This window comes from Bos grunniens, chromosome 6 (genome assembly GCF_055505025.1).
Source record: "Bos grunniens cultivar Pamir isolate PY7600 chromosome 6, Bosgru_T2T1.0, whole genome shotgun sequence".
NCBI lineage: Eukaryota > Metazoa > Chordata > Mammalia > Artiodactyla > Bovidae > Bos > Bos grunniens.
In genome coordinates, this window is record NC_141170.1 from 26,666,935 (window position 1) to 26,688,886 (window position 21,952).

The 21,952-nt window shown below is 36.9% G+C and overlaps 2 protein-coding genes across 29 annotated transcripts in view; one reads left to right on the forward strand and one right to left on the reverse strand.

Moving 5' to 3' along the window:
* Positions 1–13,444, forward strand: part of NUP54 (nucleoporin 54) — a 32,751-nt gene extending 19,307 nt beyond the window's left edge. Inside the window, exons 9-12 of the mRNA XM_086405305.1 lie at positions 5,927–6,034; positions 10,107–10,226; positions 10,533–10,643; positions 12,594–13,444. Coding sequence (XP_086261431.1) covers positions 5,927–6,034; positions 10,107–10,226; positions 10,533–10,643; positions 12,594–12,722 — 468 coding nt within the window. The 3' untranslated portion in view covers positions 12,723–13,444. The remainder of the gene's footprint in view (positions 1–5,926; positions 6,035–10,106; positions 10,227–10,532; positions 10,644–12,593) is intronic.
* Positions 13,445–15,703: 2,259 nt separating this feature from the next.
* The window catches only part of ART3 (ADP-ribosyltransferase 3 (inactive)), a 143,217-nt gene continuing 136,968 nt past the window's right edge, over positions 15,704–21,952 (reverse strand). For 11 of the 28 annotated variants that reach the window (XM_086405315.1, XM_086405310.1, XM_086405312.1 and 8 more), the window contains 5 exons: positions 21,685–21,717; positions 21,019–21,051; positions 19,251–19,283; positions 17,922–17,951; positions 15,704–16,098 (listed from right to left, as the gene is read on the reverse strand). In XM_086405315.1, the coding sequence (XP_086261441.1) occupies positions 15,959–16,098; positions 17,922–17,951; positions 19,251–19,283; positions 21,019–21,051; positions 21,685–21,717 (269 nt within the window). In that variant the 3' untranslated portion in view covers positions 15,704–15,958. The remainder of the gene's footprint in view (positions 16,099–17,921; positions 17,952–19,250; positions 19,284–21,018; positions 21,052–21,684; positions 21,718–21,952) is intronic. The other 17 variants (XM_086405322.1, XM_086405318.1, XM_086405309.1 and 14 more) reach the window with 2 other exon arrangements.

Here is a 21,952-nt window from a genome sequence, read left to right on the forward strand (position 1 = left end):
TTTGAAATAGCTCAACTAGAATTCCATCACCTCCACCAGCTTTGCTCATAGTGATGCTTTCTAAGGCCCACTTGACTTCACATTCCAGGATGTCTGGCTCCAGGTGAATGATCATACCGTCATGATTATCTGGGCCGTGAAGATCTTTTTTGTACAGTTCTTCTGTGTATTCTTGCCACCTCTTCTTAATATCTTCTACTTCTGTTAGGCCCATACCATTTCTGTCCTTTATCGAGCCCATCTTTGCATGAAATGTTCCCTTGGTATCTGTGATTTTCTTGAAGAGATCTCTAGTCTTTCCCATTCTGTTGTTTTCCTCTATATCTTTGGATTGATCCCTGAGGAAGGCTTTCTTCTCTCTCCTTGCTATTCTTTGGAACTCTGCTTCTCTCTCCTTGCTATCCTTTGGAACTCTGCATGCAAATGGGAATATCTTTCCTTTTCTCCTTTGCTTTCTGCTTCTCTTCATTTCATAGCTATTTGTAAGGCCTCCTCAGACAGCCATTTTGCTTTTTCGCATTTCTTTTCCATGGAGATGGTCTTGGTCCCTGTCTCCTGTACAGTGTCACGAACCTCCATCCACAGTTCATCAGGCACTCTGTGTATCAGATCTAGTGCCTTAAATCTATTTCTCACTTCCACTGTATAATCATAAGGGATTTGATTTAGGTCATACCTAAATGGTCTAGTGGTTTTCCCTACTTTCTTCAATTTAAGTCTGAATTTGGTGACAAGGAGTTCATGATCTGAGCCACAGTCAGCTCCCAGTCTTGTTTTTGCTGACTGTATAGAGCTTCTCCATCTTTGGCTGGAGAAGGGAATGGCAAACCACTTTAGTATTCTTGCCTTGAGAACCCCATGAATAGTATGAAAAGGCAAAATGATAGTATACTGAAAGAGGAACTCCAGGTCAGTAGGTGCCCAATATACTACTGGAGATCGTGGAGAAATAACTCCAGAAAGAATGAATGGATGGAGCCAAAGCAAAAACATATCCAGTTGTGGATGTGACTGGTGGTAGAAGCAAGGTCCGATGCTGTAAAGAGCAATATTGCATAGGAACCTGGAATGTTAGGTCCATGAATCAAGGCAAATTGGAAGTGGTCAAACAGGAGATGGCAAGAGTGAACGTTGACATACTAGAAATCAGCGAACTCAAATGGACTGGAATGTGTGAATTTAACTCAGATGACCATTATATCTACTACTGTGGGTGGAAATCCCTTAGAAGAAATGGAGTAGCCATCATGGTCAACAAGAGAGTCCGAAATGCAGTACTTGGATGCAATCTCAAAAACAACAGAATGATCTCTGTTCGTTTCCAAGGCAAACCATTCAGTATCACGGTGATCCAAGTCTATGCCCCAACCAGTAACTCTGAAGAAGCTGAACAGTTCTATGAAGACCTACAAGACCTATTAGAACTAACAGCCAAAAAAGATGTCCTTTTCATTATAGGGGACTGGAATGCAAAAGTAGGAAGTCAAGAAACACCTGGAGTAACAGGCAAATTTGGCCTTGGAATATGGAATGAAGCAGGGCAAAGACTATTAATAGAGTTGCCAGAACGCACTGGTCATAGCAAACACCCTCTTCCAACAACACAAGAGAAGACTCTACACATGGACATCACCCTATGGTCAACACCAGAAATCAGACTGATTATCTTAGACTAGGTACACTGAATTTATTGGCATCACTTTTAAAATGAGTTGTGCATAGTACTATAAATGGGGTGTGACCAAAGTTTTTGAAAGTAAGGACAAAGAAGCTATTATTTGTGCTTATTTTTGTCAGTTTTACTAGAAGTTTGTCAATTTTATTGATCTTTTCGAAGAGCAAGTTCTTGGTTTTACTTTTTTTCTAGTTTTCTGTTTACAGTTTTATAAATTTTGGCTCTTAACCATTTCCTTTATTCTACTTGCTTTGGGTTTATTTTTCTCTTCTTTTTCTAGTCTCTTAAGGTAGCAGCTTAGGGTATTGAGACTTCTAATAAAGGCATTTGATGCTATTAATTTTCTTCTAAGTACTGCTTTACCTGAATCCCCCAAATTTTGATAATGTTGTATTTGTCATCTTTGATTCATTAAAATTTTTTTTAAATTTGTCTGTGTCGGGCCCCAGTTGCGGCACACAGGATCGTTCATCTTCCTTGAGGCGCGTGTGATCTTTAGTTGTGGCATGTGAACTCTTAGTTGCATCACGTGGGACCTAGTTCCCTGACCAGGGATCGAACCCAGGCCCCCTGCATTGGGAGCTCGGAGTCTTAACCATTGGACCACCAGAGAGGTGCCATATTTTTTATTTCCTTTGATGGTTCTATTTGACTATTGTGGTTTAAGTGTTTGGAGATTTTCCTTTTATTCTGTTATTATCTAGTCTAACTCTGTTATGGTCAGAGAACTTTTGTTATGATTTCAGTTCTTTTAACTTTGTAAAGGTTTTAATCAATAGGCCTATGAAAAGAATGTGTGTTCTGCTGTTCTTGGAGTCTTCTGTTGGTGTCAGTGAGATCCGTTTGATAGATTGCTCAGTTCTTCTAAGTTCTTGTTGATTTTTCTACTGATTGTTTATTTTTTTTAATTAATTTGTTTATTTTTGGTTGTGCCGAGTCTTCACTGCTACATGGCCTTTTCCAGTTGCAGAGAGCGAGGGCTGCTCTAGCTTTGTGGTATGTGGGCTTCTCATTGCAGTGGCTTCGTTTGTGGTGCACAGGCTTAACAGTTGTGGGCACAGTCGTGGTCACTCCGTGGAATGTGGCATCTTTTCAGATCAGGGATCAAACCCATGTCTCCTGCATTGGCAAGTGGATTCTTAACCACTGAACCACCAGGGAAGCCCTACAAGTTCTATTTTAAGAGGACAGTTGAAGTCTCTGGCTGTAGTTATGGATTTGTCTTTTTCTCCTTTCAGGTTTGCTGTTAGGTACATATGTATCTAGGATTGTTATATTTTCTTGGCATACACCATAATGTTCCTCTTTATGCTTAGCAATTATCTTTGCTTGGAAGTCAGCTTTCTCTGATATCACATAAAGCCACTCTAGCTTTCTTTTGACTAGTGATTTTGTATCTTTTCCATCCTTTTAACTTACCTTTATCATGTTTGAAGTAAGTTTTTTGTAGGTAGCATAAAATTTAGATTTAGGCCTGCAATCTTACTGTTAACTGTTCGCTCTGTTTTTCTTTCCTCTCTTTCCTCTTTTTTGTTTTCTTCTGGGTTATTTGGACATTTTTTAGTATTCTGTTTTTAATTTATTGTCATTTCACCTATCATTTGTTTTAGTAATTGGTTGAGTGTAGATCTTATTGGGGTGTGTGGTGATGATTTTGTCCCCCGGGACAGATTTTGCAGTATCCAGACACTTGTTCGGTTGTTACAGCTGGGCGAGGGTGGTGGTTGTGGTCGTGATGGTGGTGTGTGCTACAGTTATCTAGCAGGTAGAAGCCAGGATTCTGATAAACATCCTACAGTGTACAGAACAGTACCACTGAATTATCTGGCCCAAATTACTAGTGTTAACAGTGAGAAACTCTTCTCTGTATACCATAATGTATCTCCTTGCACCAGAGGTAATAGGTTTTCTTGGAGTTATCAGCATGATGCCCACTTCTAGGTTTTGGGCTGTGTTGAAACCAAACTGAGGGCAACATTACGGTAAACTCACCGCTAGTTCAGTGGTACTTCAAATTCAGAGTCCTCAGATGGTTGCCCATGCATTCTGTTCATTTTACATCTATCTTCAACAGGAAAGAGAAAGCGGCATGTATCTAGTCATTCGGTCTAGATCAAAATTGTTCATATTGTTTGCCTGTTTTTCTGATGGACTGAATATCTTTTCTTTTTGAATTTCAGGAGTTCATCTTTTATTCCAGATTTTAATCCCATCGTCTAACATTTGAAAATCTCCTACTCTTCTTATTTCTCTGCTAATTACGTCTGTAGTGTCCATAGTTGAAGACTTTTATTTTGTTGTTATTTACAATGCTGTGTTAATTTCTCCTGTACAGCAAAGTGACTCAGTTTTTTTCATATATATTTATATATATATTCTTTTTCATATTCTTTTCCATTTTGGTGTATTGCAGGATATTAAATATAGTTCCCTGTGTGATAAGTAGGGTCTTGTTTATGAAAATCTTAATTTTAATGTAATGATAGCCATTGTTTTTTTTGGCCTTGTGTCTTATTTTGGGGGAATTTTCTTAAGAAATCATTCCTCATCCAAGGTCTTTAGAGTCTGCAGGTTTTTTTCTATTATTGTAGAGTTTAACCTTTCACAGTTGAGTCTTCTGTCCTCATGGAATTCACTTTATATATACTATATGATATGAACTTTCTCTAAATACTAGCTTATTTTTTCCAGTGTTATCCACAAAACACAGATACTTTCCTCAATGATTTATCAAAGCATTTACCAAACCAAGTTTCCATATATATGTGATATAGTCTGTTCTTAAATCAGTTTCACATTTTTTTTACTCTTACAGCTTTGCAGTATATTTTAAAGATATGTGGTAGAGTGAATCTCCAGCCTTTGTTCTTTTCACACTTTTAAAGCTCTTTATGGATCTTCATCCTATAACAGTTTTAGAATTGAGTTTGTCAGAATGCTAGAATTTTAGTTGGAATTGCATTAAATATGTAATTGAATCTTAGTAATATTGTTATTCCATCATGAACATGTTCCTTTTCTCATTGAAGTCTCCTGTGTCTTTTGTTAATAGTTTTAAAATAAATTTTAAAAATCGTAGGCATTTTTTTCTTGGTTAATTTCTAGATTGTTTTAGTGTTTGTCAATAAATACTGTGAGTGGTAACATTTCGATTTTTTCTTACTATTGCTGCTATAGAATAATAATTACTCTTGTTGTCTAGAAGCCCTGCAAACTTTTCAAAATTGGGATGGAGAGGGTGCCTGGGTTACATAAAATTTGGTCACCTAATTGTGTCCCTTCAACATGGCCTGGCATTGAAGTTTCCTTAAAAGGTGACATGTGTAGGTAAACATGCTAAAATATGTCTTGTACAATCTTCTTACACTCTTACTTATAACATCTCAATATAAGCCAGTGTCACAGAATGATTAATTATGATAGGAACAATCATAATGGGGTTAATTTTGATCAGGAATATTTAATGAACTAGGATTTTAACTAATTCTGTAAGGTTAAGATAAGGTAGAACAGTAGGATTTTAGGCCAAGCAAAGAACAAATTAAATATCTGCAGAGACATAAAAATGTCTCAGTTGTGTAATTAATATCCTTCCTTTCTCCCTCCACTCTGAGCCTATCTCTCCATAGTATTCTGTTAAAATTACTATTGGACCATATACTATACAGGGCTTCCTTGGTGGCTCAGACGGTAAAGAAGCCACCTGCAATGCAGGAAACTTGGGTTTGGTCCCTGGGTTGGGAAGATGCCCTGGAGGAGGGCATGGCAACCCACTCCAGTATGCTTGCCTGGAGAATCCCCATGGACAGAGGTGCCTGGCGGGCTACAGTCCATAGGGTCGCAAACAGTCGGACACGACTGAGCGACTAAGCATAGTGTATACTATACTTTCTTCAAGTAGTTAGATTTAATTGTCTCTTAAGGCTCCTGCATGTCACTTTATAGATCTTAACTTTTATACTTTCATGGCCTGGTTGTTGGCTCTGTTCCATAGTATTCAAATTCCTTAGTTACTTCGGAAGAATATGTTTTATTATTCTATACACTTTGCCTCATCACTGAAGTTCCTGGAGCTCTAAAGAAATTTTTGAATGGTACGTTTTAACTTCTGGATGTACAAAAGTGGAAGAAATACAAAAGTAGATTTAAAGGAGTTTATATTTTGAGAGATGAATCTCAGGCTCATCTTTTGCGTGTAGTAAACTTAATAGTTGTGATACTTTATTTACCTTAAAAAATTGTTTTAAACAGATAATATCTGAAGATATTGGTGAATTACAGAAGAATCAAACTACAACCATGGCCAAAATTGCACAATACAAGAGGAAACTTATGGACCTTTCCCACAGAACTTTACAGGTAGTGATTTGGATTTTTTTTTTCAACATTTATAAGACTATATACATGATGGAAGTGCTAAATATGGATTTTTGCAATAGAAAAAAAAATACTAAAAGGAAATAATAATAGTCTGAAAGTACCAAACTTTCTCATTAAAACTTAGAACTCTGAGGTTAGATCTCTGGAGAGGATTGGGTGAAGAAAGTGAAAATATTCTAAAACTTGCATTTTATTGAGAGGGTAGGAGGAAAGCAGTGAGAAAATGAATCATCTTTTATGATATAGCAAAAATATGCATCAGATCATTAATATCTAGTTTTCATAAAAATAGCGAGTATAACCATTAATGAATGAAAAGCAACAAAAGACTTGCAAATTAACAAGGAAATAAAAGAATGAATACCAACTTGAAATTTATCATGAAATTGAAATTATCATGAAAACAAACATTATATAGCAGAAATTTGGATGAAAATTTATAGCCTTAAAAAACTTCATTTTTTAAAGATACAAGATGCAAAAAATAGAGAACTTAGTACTCAAGGAAAAATATTATCCAGATAAGCCAAAAGGAACCAGTAAGAGGGAAATAAAGATGATGTGGAATGATTGAAGCAGAAAACAATCATAGCAGAATAAGTTGAAGAGCTGTTTCTTTAAAAAGACCATTAAAATGGCTAAATATGAATCTGAAGAAGGAAAAAAAGACTCATCTCATGAGCCTAAAGACAGAAAAGAAAAATTAGAAGTAAGAAAGGAGATAATACCACATACATACACAAGAAAATAAGAAAATACTACAGTGGAATTCAGGGCAATAAATTTAGATGTTAGATGATTTTCTAGCAAAATGGAAATTATTTAAATTGACCTACAGAAAAAACATCTTAAATAGACAAACACCATAGAAGCAATTGGGAAAGTTATTAAAGATCCAACAGCGGAAAAAGCACAAAGGTCAAGTAGATTCATTTGTCTAAACATTAATGAGCTAATTCTAAAGTTACTTTATTTCAGACAAAAAGAAAAATATAGCTGTTTTTTTTAACAGTTTAAGATATAATTCATATACCATACAATTCACCTATTTTATTTTTAGTATATTCACAACTTTGTACAACCATCACCACAATCAAGTTTTACAACATTTGCATCACTCTAAATTTAAAAAAACACCATACCCATAAGCAGCAACTCCCCATTTTATCCTAAACCCCCTAGTTGTAGGCAACAACTTTGCATTTTTATGGATTTGCCTATTTTTGAACACTTCTTGTAAATGAAATCATAAAATATGTGGTATTTTTTGACTGGCTTTCTCAGAATATTTTCAGTGTTCATTCATGTTGTAGCATGTAACAGTACTTCCTTTTTATTGCTGAATAAATATTTCATTGTATGATTAACAGATTTTATCTCTTCATCAATCTATGAACATTTTGGTTGTTTAAACTTTTTTGGCTATTCTGAATGTTACTATTAACACTTGTGTACAAGTGTTTATGTGGATATATGCTTTTGTTTCTCTTGGGATACATAAACCAAGGTTGGCAATTGCTTGGTAATGTGTACCTCTGTGTTCAACCTTTTCAATAACCAAATTATTTTTCCAGAGCAGCTGCAGCATTTTACATCAGCTTTTAGTACCCCCAAATAAAAATTTATAAACAGATAATTCTAATAGAGGTGCAGATTATGCTAAGTAAGATAAACCAGACTGAAAGGCTATATATAATTCCCTTTATCTGATATCATGAAAAAGGCACAGCGACAGGTATGTAATAGATCAGTAGTTGCTAGGAGCGGCAGTAAAGGAGAGGAGACTACAAGGAGCAGGAGGGAACTTTTTGGGTGATAGAAATGTTCTATATCTTGATTGTGGTGATGGGTAACCTGTGTTCATCTAAATACATAGAACTGTACTCCTAAAAAGGGTGAATTTTGTTGTATGTGGATTATAACTCAGTAAATCTGACCAAAGAAAACAAGTGCAGAAAACCTAAGTAAAATATAAGAGAATCCAGCTATTATCAAATTCTAAAGGAATGTAATTTTTTTCTTAAAGGAATATACTTTGACTAAGGTTAATTTCAGGAATGGACGGTTGGTTCTATAACAGGATCTATGAACATAATTTATCCTAGCAACACATGGAAGGAAAATATGTAAGTTTTTGTAAATAAGCAGGGTAATTAAACTAGTATAAAACAATGAAAAGAGATTATCTCTTTGCTGATGATATGACTGTATCTAGAAAACCCAAGGAAATAAATAATAGAATTAATGTGGTAAGATGGCTAAATATGAGATTTTTAGTGTTTCTTTATACTAAATCAGTGTTGTGTTTTAAAATCAGTGTTTTAGAAATCAGTGTTTCTTTATACTATTAAAGGAAATAAGAGTATTCCATTCATTATCATGAAAAAACTGTAAAATACTTAGGAATAAATTTGTGAGGAAAATATACAATCTGAATTAAAGTTTTCACAGATTAAACCATATTCTTAGATAAGAAAATATCTACTTTATAAATTTTAAGAGTGAATTACAGCTTTAAACAAACTGATTAAAATCTTTCAGTACATAAGTAAGGATAACTTTTGAGAATAGATTCAGGAAAACAAACAAGAAATAGTGTAGCGGACTTGCTTTATCAAATTTTAGAAACTATTTAAAGTTCTTGTAATCAAATTAACATGGGCTTGGTGTAAGATTAGACATAAAGATCCACAGAACAGAATAGAGAATCCAGAAATAGATGCACATTGTATCTTAATATGAAAAAGGTGATATTTCAATTCATTGGGTTTAGTTAATAATGCTAGTAATTGTCTATCCATCTGGAAAATTTGACCACTGTATCACACCATGTACCAGTTAGCTCCAGGTTCTTCTGTCCTCGGGGATTCTCCAGGTAAGAATACTGGAGTGGATTGCCATGCTGTCCTCCAAGGGATCTTCCCAACCCAGGGATCAAACCCCAGTCTCCCGCACTGCAGGCAGATTCTTTACCATCTGAGCCACCAGGGAAGCCCATATACAAAAACAAGGGGTATTAAAGACTTAACTCTTAAGAAATTTATGAAGCTACATGAACAACCTAGGGATTGAAGAGACATGTAGCCAGAAAACCAGAAACTGTAAAACAAAATTGACTAACAAAAATTTTGTATAGCAAAAGAAAACAGAAGCCATTTGTTAGTAGTCAAGTGATTTTAGAAAAAGAAAATTGTGAATTTGGAAACAGCACTGATTTTCGTTGTAAATATTTGTATCTTACAAAGAAGTGCTACATTTTGACCCCTAAAACCCCAGCTGAAATACAGGCAAATGTGTAAAGGCAATTCACAGAAGGGCAGATGTGGAGTAGTTCTTACCTGGTGGAAGATGGTCCTTCAACATTCAAGGTGGGGGTGGAATCCCCTGGTGGTCCAGTGGTTAAAGCTCCCCAATTCCACTGCAGGGAGTCTGGGTTCAATCCCTGGTCAAGGAACTAAGAACCGAACTGATCCCAGAAGCCAAGTGGCCAAGAAAGAAAAAACAATCAAGAGGATGCAGATTTTTAAAAAAGAAAAATCGTGTGATGCTTTAGTACTCATCAGACTGGAAAAACTTTAAACGTCATTACCTATTGCTGACAGAAATGTGTGGAAAAGGGTAGTCTTATGTGTGTCTTATGAATACATAAGTTGCTAGGATATTTGGGAAAGCAATTTAGCAGCTTCTGAAGACTGAACACACCTACCTTTAAACCCAGCAATCTTGAATTCATGGCAGTCTATACCAGTAAATAAAGATATTATATACACAGACAAAACTATTATAGCATTGTTCAGAGTGTCAAAACTAGAAACTATATATCCCCCTCGATATAAGAATGCTTAATTATTGGCTAATCATGAAAATCATGTGGTCATTAAAATTCATGTAACTTGCCTAATAAGAATGGGCAAACAATTCAAATCTTAAACTGTTATGATTCTAACTATTGTATTTAGCTAATTTCTTTCAACAGTTGATGTGTAATAAAATTACCTGCATAAATGAAGAGAGATAATTCTATTGTTATTGTTGGGCTTTCTTTGTGTAGGTCCTAATCAAACAGGAAATTCAGAGGAAGAGTGGGTATGCCATCCAAGCTGATGAAGAGCAGTTGCGAGTTCAGCTAGATACAATTCAGGGTGAACTAAATGCCCCTACTCAGTTTAAGGTAAGACCATAAAGCTAGAATTTGTTTCAGGTGGCTCAGAAATGTTACTTGGTCTTCAAAAAGACCAAGTACATGTTCTTTATTAAGTACATGTTCTTTTTAATTAAAACTTGCTTTCTAAAGTAGACTCTTAATCATGATATACTGGGCATGTATTAATTGTATGATTGTATTAATGTTTCAAACGAAGTACAAAAGGAGAATTGAAATGCCTTTAATTATAGTAGTATCCATCCTTTTAAAACATTCTCTTAGAAATGGTTGCTGTTGTGAGCAGTTATAATTCAACTCAGTATTATTTTTAAGGGCCGACTAAATGAACTGATGTCCCAAATCAGGATGCAGAATCACTTTGGAGCAGTCAGATCTGAAGAAAGATATTACATAGACGCAGATCTGTTACGAGAAATCAAGCAGGTAAGTTTTCCACTGGAGTGCACTTTTTAAAAGGTGAATTCATGTCCATAAGGATGGCTATTATCCAAAACAAAACACCCTCCAGAAAATAACACGTTTAGAGGATGTAAAGAAAATGGAACTGTCGTGCATTGCTAGTGGCAATGTAAAATGATATACACAGGCACTGTGAAAAATGCTTCCTTAAAATATTAAATACAGAATTGTAGTACAGTCCCTCAATCCTACTTCTGGGAATGTACCTGTAAGAATTGAACGTAGTGACTCAGATATTTGCATGCCCATGTTCATAGAAGCATCATTCACAGTAGCCAAAGTGGAAGCAATCCAGGTGTCAACAGATGGATAAGTAGACAAAATATGGTATATGTATACAATGGAGTATTAGCCTTAAAAAGGCAGGCAGTTAATACACACACACACATCATGGATGAACTCTGAAGACATTACGTGAAATAAGCCGGTTATTTGAAAGGACAAAAGTTGTAGGATTCCATTCATATGGTGTACCCAAGAGTAGAATGGTAGTTGCTGAAGGGAGGGTTACTGATCCCATCAGCCCTCAGGGGACCTGGGTGGAGGCTACAGGAGCCAAGACCTCAGACCACTTGTCTAAGGCTCACTTCTATGAAAACATTAGGAAGTACTACTCTAGCTTACTTTCATTAGTATAAATACAGATTGGTTTAAAGAAAGCTGTTCATCCATTAAGCAACTGTCTAAAAATATTAAGATGGCAAACTCTGTGGAACATATTAGATAGGACTAATTGGCATGGCCTGAGGATTTTAGGTAGTTATAAATGTCCTTATTTATCTAATTTTATTATGTGCTTTAGAATGAATATTGCTGTTTTATGCAACTAAAAACTAGTTTGGCTCTTGGGTTCTCAAAAAGTTATCAGTTCAGTTCAGTCGCTCAGTCGTGTCCAATTCTTTGTGACCCATGGACTGCAGCATGCCAGGCCTCCCTGTCCATCACCAACTCCCGGAGTTTACCCAAACTCATGTCCATTGAGTCAGTGATGCTATCCAACCATCTCATCCTCTCTCGCCCCCTTCTCCTCCTGCCCTCAATCTTTCCCAACATCAGGGTCTTTTCAAATGAGTCAGCTCTTTGCATCAGGTGGCCAAAGTATTGGAGTTTCAGCTTCAACATCAGTCTTCCCAATGAACACTCAGGACTGATCTCTTTCAGGATGGACTGGTTGGATCTCCTTGCAGTCCAAGGGACTCTCGAGAGTCTTCTCCAACACCCCAGTTCAAAAGCATCAATTCTTTGGTGCTCAGCTTTCTTTATAGTCCCAACTCTCACATCCATACATGACCACTGGAAAAACCATAGCCTTGACTAGACGAACCTTTGTTGGCAAAGTAATGTCTCTGCTTTTGAATATGCTATCTAGGTTGGTCATAACTTTCCTTCCAAGGAGTAAGCATCTTTTAATTTATACATATACCTGATTATATTCATATTTATAATTAAATGAGAACAATTCCAACATATTAGAATGAGTATATATGCAGTAAAATTGGGAATAATATAAACACCTGAAATGTTAGCAATAGTAGTTACCACCGTTATCAGTTTATACTTTGTACTTGAAAACATGGAAATTCTCAGAATGATTATTTTGTTAATCTATATTTGAGTACCTTCTTGCATTGTTTTAATATAACTGGTTTTTTTCACAGGTTGATAAAAGGAATCTAAAGATCTGCATCTTTTGTAAAATCTGTTATGTTTATTACATATTTGATTTTGCTTTTCACAGTATTTAACTGTATTTAAAAGTGTTAGCAAAAGATACAATGCGAATTTTTAAAATATGCATATGAGAGCAACTGAGTCCTGTGTTGCTAGTAAAATAATGAAAAATAAGCCTTTTTCTTGTAAGTAGCTTGCAGTTTAATAGAGAAATACATTGATTTTTTTTTTGATTCCTTCTAGCATTTGAAACAACAACAGGAAGGCCTTAGCCACTTGATTAGCATCATAAAAGATGACTTAGAAGATATCAAGTTGGTAGAACATGGATTGAATGAAACCATCCACATCAGAGGTGGTGTCTTCAGTTGACAGCTCACAAACTTATGTTAAAGGTTTGTGAAATACATCTTCGTGTTACAACAGGCCTTCTTTAAAAATGAAACTGACCACGTGGAAGGGGGGAAAAAACAATCCTCTCTCCTGACTTGGTTTTTGAGAAGGTTACTGAAAAATTATTATTCATCAAATCTGAAATAACAGTCACCTCACTTCAGAGATAGCCTTTTAAAGATTTATATCTAAAAGCTGTAATTACTTTAAAAGAGAAATACATAATTACCAAAAAATATTTACTATTCTACATTTTTACAACAGCAGTGTTCTTAAAAATAATCTATGTTTAATGATTATTCTCCATTGAGCCTGTACTCTGCTTTCCATAGCAAGTAAATATGAAATGTCTACTTTGCACATAACAAAATAAACTGTATAATTACTTGGCTGCTGGAGATTTGTACTTCAGAATGTAAATGTCAGTTTTTATATTTGTGAATTCATCTGTGGGAGGAGTAAAGAAAATCCAAGAGTATTTAATGATTAATGTGGTTTTCTTTTCATTCTATAAAGATTTGAATATATATTTTTATATTATTTTACTTATTTGGAATTTACAGAACACACGTAAGCAATTAGGATATAACAGAAGAATTACATTTTATCATTTTTGCACCATTTTTTGTTTTTTAAACCTCTTTATTTCTAAAAAATATGAAAACATAAATAAATCTTGATTATAATTACTTTTTATATAATTCTGTCTGGTGCTTTATTTGGTTCTGGGAGAAAGATGATTGATGTTCATACAAGTATTAAATCATAATCACAACTCAAGTATTTCAGTTTTAACCTGGTTTTAAGTCTGACTTCACCCTCAAAGTGAAGGGCTTCCCTTGTGGCTCAGCTGGTAAAGAATCTGCCTGCAATGCGGGAGACCTGGGTTTGATCCCTGGGTTGGGAAGGTCCCATGGAGAAGGGAAAGGCTACCCACTCCAGTATTCTGGCCTGGAGAATTCCAAGGACTACAGTCCATGGGGTTGCAAAGAGTTGGACATGACTAAGAGACTTTCACTTCACCCTCAGTACTGATGTATTTTGACCAGGGTACAGCAAATAGAAATTACTTCATATATAAGAATTCTCTAATACATCATTAGCATCTGAAAACACTGGAAAATCTAAATTAGACATGGTAATGTGCAATAGTCATTCTTTAAAACCAGATAATTTAAGCAATTTCTCTGACTACACACGGTACATCTCACTGCATCATGTTAGCCCCTCTTGGAATGCTTTCACTCTGCATTTCTGCGTCATGCTTTGGCTTATGATGAGAGGTGTCATAAACAGCATGTGAACCCTGCCACTGTGTTACTATGAGGATGGCGAGGAGTGTGGTATGCTGTGTATCCAGAGGCCCCCTCTGAGATACCACTGGAGGAATGTGTCCAGATGCAGACTAGCTAACAGTTGTGTAGGAGCCACAAACAAGGCTCGTGGGCTGTTTCTTCTAACACCTCTGTCTTTCTCATCCTTGTAGCCAAAGGTGAAAGGAGTTTGCCCCTCTGCACACCCTCTTACTGTGGGAAGAACTAGTGATTTAACAAATGAGAATTGCTCCTCAGTGAGCAACATCCTGTTGGACAGATGGCTAACCATGCTCACCTCTCTAGCCTTTAATTTTTTGTGCTGTCATATTCTTAATTTCTAATTTCACAAGCCCTAAACAGGGCTCAGGGTCTGCCTTTTAAAGACAGGTCCAGTTAGCCTCCTAAGTTTCAATTCTGCTGGTGACTACATGTGTAAGGCAGGCTACAGGCCTTGTTCATGCAGCTGGTTAGATAGATAAGCAGCCCTGGTGTGTACCTGACTTGTGCTCCAAGCAAATGATAACCAAGTTCTAGATTTGGATGTAAATCAGACTCACTTTGGCCTCAGGACTAAGTTGTGCTCTCTAGCACAATTTATACACGTTCTGTGAACTGCATAATGGTTCTTGTGGATAGTTCACTCAAAATTCTCAACATGAAGAGAGGTAAATGGTAGAATTAAAGCACACTGAACCCTTAACACCTAGTTTAGACTTCATGAAGTTTTTCTGTATCTCTGAAAATGGCCTAAGTTCTTTTTGAAACGTTGGCAGTGTAAACAAGTGTCACTTATCAAAGTCCATGCCTAAATCAGTTACCATTCAACCACTCTTTTTCTTGGGGAAAAGAGCACCTTACTGCACTTCCCTCATTCTCCTTTCCTACTGAGCCCACATACTCATTTAGTACTGTCTGCCTTCCTAGGTTAATATGAGGTTCAAGTTAGGGACTGTGTATGTGTAATACTTAGTAAACTCTTGTGTTTGTAAAAATACAAAGTGTTCCTATATAGAAGGAAAATGAAGAGACTGAAAGAATATACTATTTGAAGTCAAAGTCTGATCCTTTAAAGATGAGTAAAACACCTTTAAAATTTTAATTCAGGAATTAAATTCATGTTAACCACTAGCATTATTGATATTTTAGTATTGAGAGTCATTTCCTAGGCAGGTTGATAAGAAGCCTAGGGGTCCCCAAGGAGAGAGGGGTCTGGAATTCTCAAGGAGGAAGAAAGGACAAACTTTTTTCCCCTCTACATTCTTTAGGATTATATAACAATAATGTATCCTGCCTGAGGACAGTCTCTGGATTAAACCTTCTGGCTAATCCTGTTATCTTAAAATGTAAATTATGGGAGTAGGTCTGGTGAGGTCTTTACAACCTCCAGACATTCTTTTGATTCACTGGAGAGTATATATCTCCATTGCTAACACTAGCAAGCAGGTACTCTTTCTGCCCCCTTCTGATGCCTATGTCAGAAGCTTTCTCTATCTCCTTTAACTTTAATAAAACTTTATTACACAAAAGCTCTGAGCAATCAAGCCTTGTCTCTGGCCCCGGATTGAATTCTTCTCCTCCGGAGGCCAAGAATCCTGGCATCTTTTCATGGTTTAGCAACAGCCTTTCAGTATCTGGCAATTCTACTGAAATTAAAGGTCTTTTATTGAATTAAAAGTATACAGTTTTTTTTACAATCATAAAATTAATATAGAAATAAGTGAAAAACAAATTCTATGATATCTGGGTTTACTACCAGATTTGCTAAGTGAATAACAAATTCACGTTTTATCAACTGAATGTTGACCAACAAGTGAAAAATACATCATTCCCTTCAATGATTTCTGTGGGATGCCTGTAGTTGTATTTCAAGTACAATGTAAAGTACAAGTAAAGAATGTATCAGACTACAGAGCGACCAAGATTTATAGCAGAAACACTGATTAAAATGATGAATGTCCCACACTGGGGAAGGAGCATTTTGCCAGAAGATGCAGAGGGATGGCTTTTGGGACCTGGAACTGGAACTGCTGGAGCTGGAGCTGTTAATGAGAACACACAGTCACTGACACATGTCATTCTGAGTATCACATTTCATCTACTGACAGCATATTTCCTGAATATATGAACAGACAAGTTAGATTAGAAACATATATCAAGTACTTCAAACCAGGACAACTTTAAAATAAACACAGTTCATTACAGGCTGGGGGCTATATTTTCATATGTATCATCAAGGTGTGTTGATCTAGGTTTTATCCAGGTTTCCACAGCCTTTTTAGTATTTAAGTAGACAAAAGTAATTTCTCATTGTTCAAGTTCACTAGAATTTCTTGGCAATTGAAAATTTTCATTTTCTGTATATAAAAGATAAAAGTTTAATGCTGTGTCTTATCTATTTTGAGTACAATGGTATATTTCATATGTATATTCTACCAGTATACAATGGAATATAGCTGCATTTTTTAAAACACTAAGCCCTGCAAGCTGATTTAAAAAAAAAAAAAGAAAAAAATTTTCCCTTTATACATAAAATGATGCACGATACTGGATGTTTGGGGCTGGTGCACTGGGACAACCCAGAGGGAGGGTATGGGGAGGGAGGAGGGAGGAGGGTTCAGGATGGGGAACACAGGTATACCTGTGGCGGATTCATTTCGATATTTGGCAAAACTAATACAATATTGTAAAGTTAAAAAAAAAAAACAAAAAACACTACTCTGGAGAAAACCACTTCCCTTCCATCTGAACTAGCAGAGAGAGGTTCAGTAGAGTCCAGCCATCCAGGATGGTGTGATTCACACTGCCCTTAATGTAGATGTCTGACTTTTGACTGTGTTCTGGTTTAGACTACCAGGGAAGACTGACTGGAAAGACCCAGATGGGCTCACCATTCACATTTCATAAGTGAAACCATGGCAATATTATAAAACCTTCAAATCATCAATGTATTTGCTTGCCATAATCATAAACATGCAGTTATGGGGAAATGGACAGGCGGATGCACTCCTGCATTAGTTTGCTACTAGAGAGCAGTGATTCTCAAGGGGTTCTCAAGGGCCTACTAAGAGGCAGTTTGCAAACTTGTCAGGATATTTTTTGATTATCACAGCAGTGGGGTATAGAAGTAGAAGACCAGTACCATGCTGTGGACAGTCTTGCACAACGAAAAACTGACCCACTTCCACATAAATTTCAAATGCACTGGTAGACATATATGTAAATTAAAAATGTATTTATATCCAGACCCTGTTTTACATATAGGCAAAATGTATTTGGATAGTTTTAATAAACATTAGTTTCTATATAATAAGTTTAGATTATTAGTTTAGTATCTAATTAGTTTCTACCTAATAAGCCCACAGTATTTCTCCACTTTCATTTTTCTTATATAGAATAGCTTCCAGGTTTCTCTTAAATCCAAATTTATTTGTGTAATTAAATAGAATCATCTGACTACTTCATTATGTAGAATAATGTAGGCATTTATTTACATACTGAAATGTTTATAATTTTGTTATATCATTAGGACATTACTTGATTTTTTTATGGGTGCAAGTGGGTCTTAACTAAGAATTTTATTTCAGAATACCTTTATAAAATATTTGTTCTAAAAGAATTGGGTTGATAGAGTTGAGAACCATTGCCTGAAAAAGTAGTCTCTATATACAGTTGAAAATCACTGCTTAAGAAACAAAATCAAGTTGCCCCCACCATTCGCACATACAAGTATTTGGATGTGACATTATATTCTGTTAGGATGCTTTAAACTCGAGATTGATGTCTTTTTTTAAAAAAAACTTTCTCAGTTTTTGTATATTGCAGAAACAGACATTATCAACTAAGGAAAAGAAATATTTCTTACTAGGCTGTTTGATATCTTGGCTTTTGTCTTCTAAAATAGAAACAGATGTTCAGTTAATTGCATTGTACACCAAAGAGAAAAAAATCTCATTAAATGATTAAGCAAACTTGGTTATCTCTGGGTGTGGGACTGAAGGTCAGGATATTAGACTTACAGGTATTGGGGGGAGGGTCTAAGTTTACTTATTTGCATGCTTTGAAATTTTTTTTTACAATGTATGTGTGTTTCCATTTTAAAAAGTTAAAATTTTGTTTATAGAGAAGTCTTTTTTACATATTAACCTCAGATTCCCAAGTGCAACTACAGCACCTACCATTTACTGAATGCTTACTGTGTCACACATTGACCAAATACTTAATGTACATTAACACTTTTACTTCTTACAGCCCTACTAGGTAGTAGAGTTATCCATATTAATACAGATTTCCCCAAAAGTTGCATAAAATCACAACTTTTATGCTTGGTAATCAGCGGGAGCAATACCTGCTTTCAAAGCCTCTGCTCTTAATTACTATGCTATTCCAACTCCAAGTGTGTTAAAATTAAAATATTGCAATATTTCCATATTTTGATGGCTCTGAAGCCAAATGCCAATTCTAGAAGCCCAGATTAGAGGTGTATTTTCTGTAACTACATCCAGCTGGTAGACAAGTGTCATGCAACAGAAAATGAACAAAACTTGGTAAGTTTGGGTCTTGAATGTCTCGTTCTAGCCTTTTACAGGTTCCTTAACTTCCCTATATTCCATGTTTTCATCTCTGAAATGGTAGCAGTACTTCTCTCATTGGATTATATGAGATTCTGTGTAAATGTTTTGACATCACCTTTAAAAAAGCCTGCACTATAACAGTTTTCTAAGAAAGGGCACAATACATACAAAACAGTCCCAGCAAAACTGAGCGGCTTATTGCTGGAGGACATGGATCGTGCAGTAAGGAGTGCAGAAAGCATGTCCCACGCTGTGCAGGGCTCACACACCCCTCCTTGATGCTGCCATTCCTGTGACTACAGATTCCCTCAGTAGCCTGCTCACCTGGAGAAACCTGCCCCTTCTGGAATAGACAGGCGCAGCTGGAGGTCAACTGTCCCAGCTTCAGGTCAACTGCCTTTGTCTCTGCCTGACCCAGGGAGCCCTAAGAGCAGTCCGCTGCTCACACTGAAAGGAGTCCTCAGCCCTCCCCTGTGGCTTGCAGACTGGATGTCAAGCTATACAGCCCAAGTGTCCAGACCCCTTAATATGGAGCTCAGTGAGCGATTACAGTAAAGGACTCAGACCCCATGGTGCCTCCACCCCTACATACATAAAAGAATTTTCTAAAAAGAATTTACCAGGTTTTTCATCCGGTTGTAACATTTTTATTCCTAAATGAGAAAAAGATTTATTATTCAGATAATAGTAAAGGCAACTACCATTTACTATTTTAACCCACCATTTGTTTTGTCAGGGCTTTATCTCATTAGGACTTTAATCCTAAATTAGGACTTTAGTTCTGCAAGACAGAAGCTTTCCTTGTTTTACAGATGCAGAAGTAGAGGTCCAGAAAAGTGAAATAACTTATACAAAGTTACCAAGAGGAAAATGGCAGAGGAGAGACTTCATGAAGTTGGGTCTGTCTATACAGACCATGTGCATCCCCCATACCTTGCTAAGCAACTGCCTTTCAAAACCCAGTGTGCCTAGTACGGTGCCAATGAGAGTACTATGTACACTCGGGTCCAGCGAGCTGAAGAGATGTAGACAAAGTGTGCCATCAAGGTCACTAGAGGTTCACTTCCAAAGTTGTGGCCAAGTAAGTTCAATCATTCAAATCTGGGTGAATATAAAAGTGTTGCTGGAACCTCTCTCTCTTGGTCACAGTGAACTGTGAACGGCTGGTTCCTGCCCACAGCACGCAGTACCCAAAGGCAGCAATGTTAAGCAAAGCTCAGTGCTGTGTGGATGGATGCCATTTAGCAGATGCCAGAAATCTATTTCCTTAACAGATTATCATTCCATAATAACAAAACCTACCAAAAATTATTTTCAAAACACCTTATGAATTCAAAAGGAAGTATTTATAAGCACTGGATAGGGGCTTGCACCCTGAGATTTTGTGTTTTCATAGGCCTTACAGGTATCTCCATAAGGCAACATATGTGTGTTAGCCACATTTGAAAGATGACAATTCTTAGGCATAGAGCAGTTTTATTACTGTCCATAGCTCTCTGGTAAAATAGTAGATCATGTCTTTTTTTTTTTTTTTAACCTTCTCCTTGTCTTCTCCTTGTCTCAGAGATAAAAATTAAGTTTGAGGGCCTTTTAATTTTTTTTCCTCCCCTATTAGCATAAGTTCTGAGGTCCTTTTGACTTGACGGGAGTCACACTGTTCAGTTTCTCCGGCCATAGAAACTCAAGGCCCCTCACAAGCCTTGCATTCAGCAATAGCCTCACACTTTTTAAAATACTTGTTTTCATAGTTATATCTTAAAGGTAGGTTAAATATGCATGATAAATATACTGGAAAAACACTTGAGGAGCCATAAATTTTAAGAAACTGGTTCTTGGTCATAGCAGCTTTCCTAGTGGCTCAGACAGTAAAGAATCTGCCTGTAATGCAGGAGACTGGGGTTCGATCCCTGGGCCAGAAAGATTCCCTGGAGAAGGGAATGGCTACCCACTTGAAACTCCCATGGACTGCAAGGAAATCAAACCAGTCAATCCAAAAGGAAATCAACCCGGAACTTGGAAGGACTGATGCTGAAGCTCCAATACTTTGGCCACCTGATACAGAGCCAACTCACTGGAAAAGACCCTGTTGCTGGGAAAGATTAAGGGCAGGAGGAGGAGGGGGTGACAGCATCACCAACTTGATGGCCGTGAGTTTGAGCAAACTCCAGGAAATAGTGACAGAGCAGCCTGGCATACTGTAGTTCACAGGGCCACGAAGAGTAGGACATGACTTAGCAACTGAACAACAATTTGGTTATAAGAACCTAGATCTTCCACTCATGTGACCTTGCGCAAAGTACTTAGCCTCCCTGCATATGTAATGGTGACAAATATATCTATACTTCCCAGACTGGCAGTCTCCTCTCCAGCATGCCTAACATTACTTACCAGGTAGTGAAAAAGATTCTGGAATTTTCATTCCTAAATGAGAAAGAAATTTTCAGTGACTTGCAGAGTGTTCCAGTAAGTACAATTTTCAAACTGCTTCTTGTCTCATGAACTCAAGTGATACAAGCACCAGAGAGCCCACCTGCACTGTAGTTTCTGGCTTTTACTTACAAAGTTCTGGCTACATGAACCCTCACTGTGCAAATCTATGCCAGACTCAGAAAAGCCTTCTGTCGTGGCGCCTCACTAAGTCTGCCTCTATGCCAGGAGAATACTATGCTTAGTTACCTGCAGATCCTAGATGCCGAGATGGTTTTATTAATAGCCAAAGCTAACAATCAGCTTTTGCATAAAGTCGGAAGTTTCTATTAAATACCTTTAGCTGTGGAATCTAAGGCTGGGCTGCATGCATCCAGGTTGCAGCAGCCTGCCTTCTGCCTGCCCCCAACAGAGCTAACTGTCCTGCTCCAAGAATGCACACACACTGGGGAGGAAAGGCACTTTCCTACTCTCTTCTCCAGCTAAAATTCTGTAGAAAGACAGGCAGGAAGGAGGCTGTAAAGGAAATATTAATGACTAGTTGTCTCATGACAATATTCTCTTTAATACCTGGAGGAAGCCTTCTTTCTCATATTTGGACCAAGAGTGTAAATAAAGCTGTCTTACCAGGTATCTGGGTGGCTTCCTGGCTTTTCATACCTGAAGACAGAAAGGAATACTGGTTAATTTTAATCAACTATCTTGCATTGTTAATGCTCCCTTTTGTGTATACCAGCCCCCATCTCCAAGACTTAAAAAGGGGGGAGTGGGGGTGGGGAACAGTAACAATAAAAACACCTTCTAATTGCTCTTCATTCTCAGACTGGACAAAGCCTAAACTCCTGATGCTGGACTTAAAGGACTTCATGATCTAGCCAACCTTATCTTCGTAAGG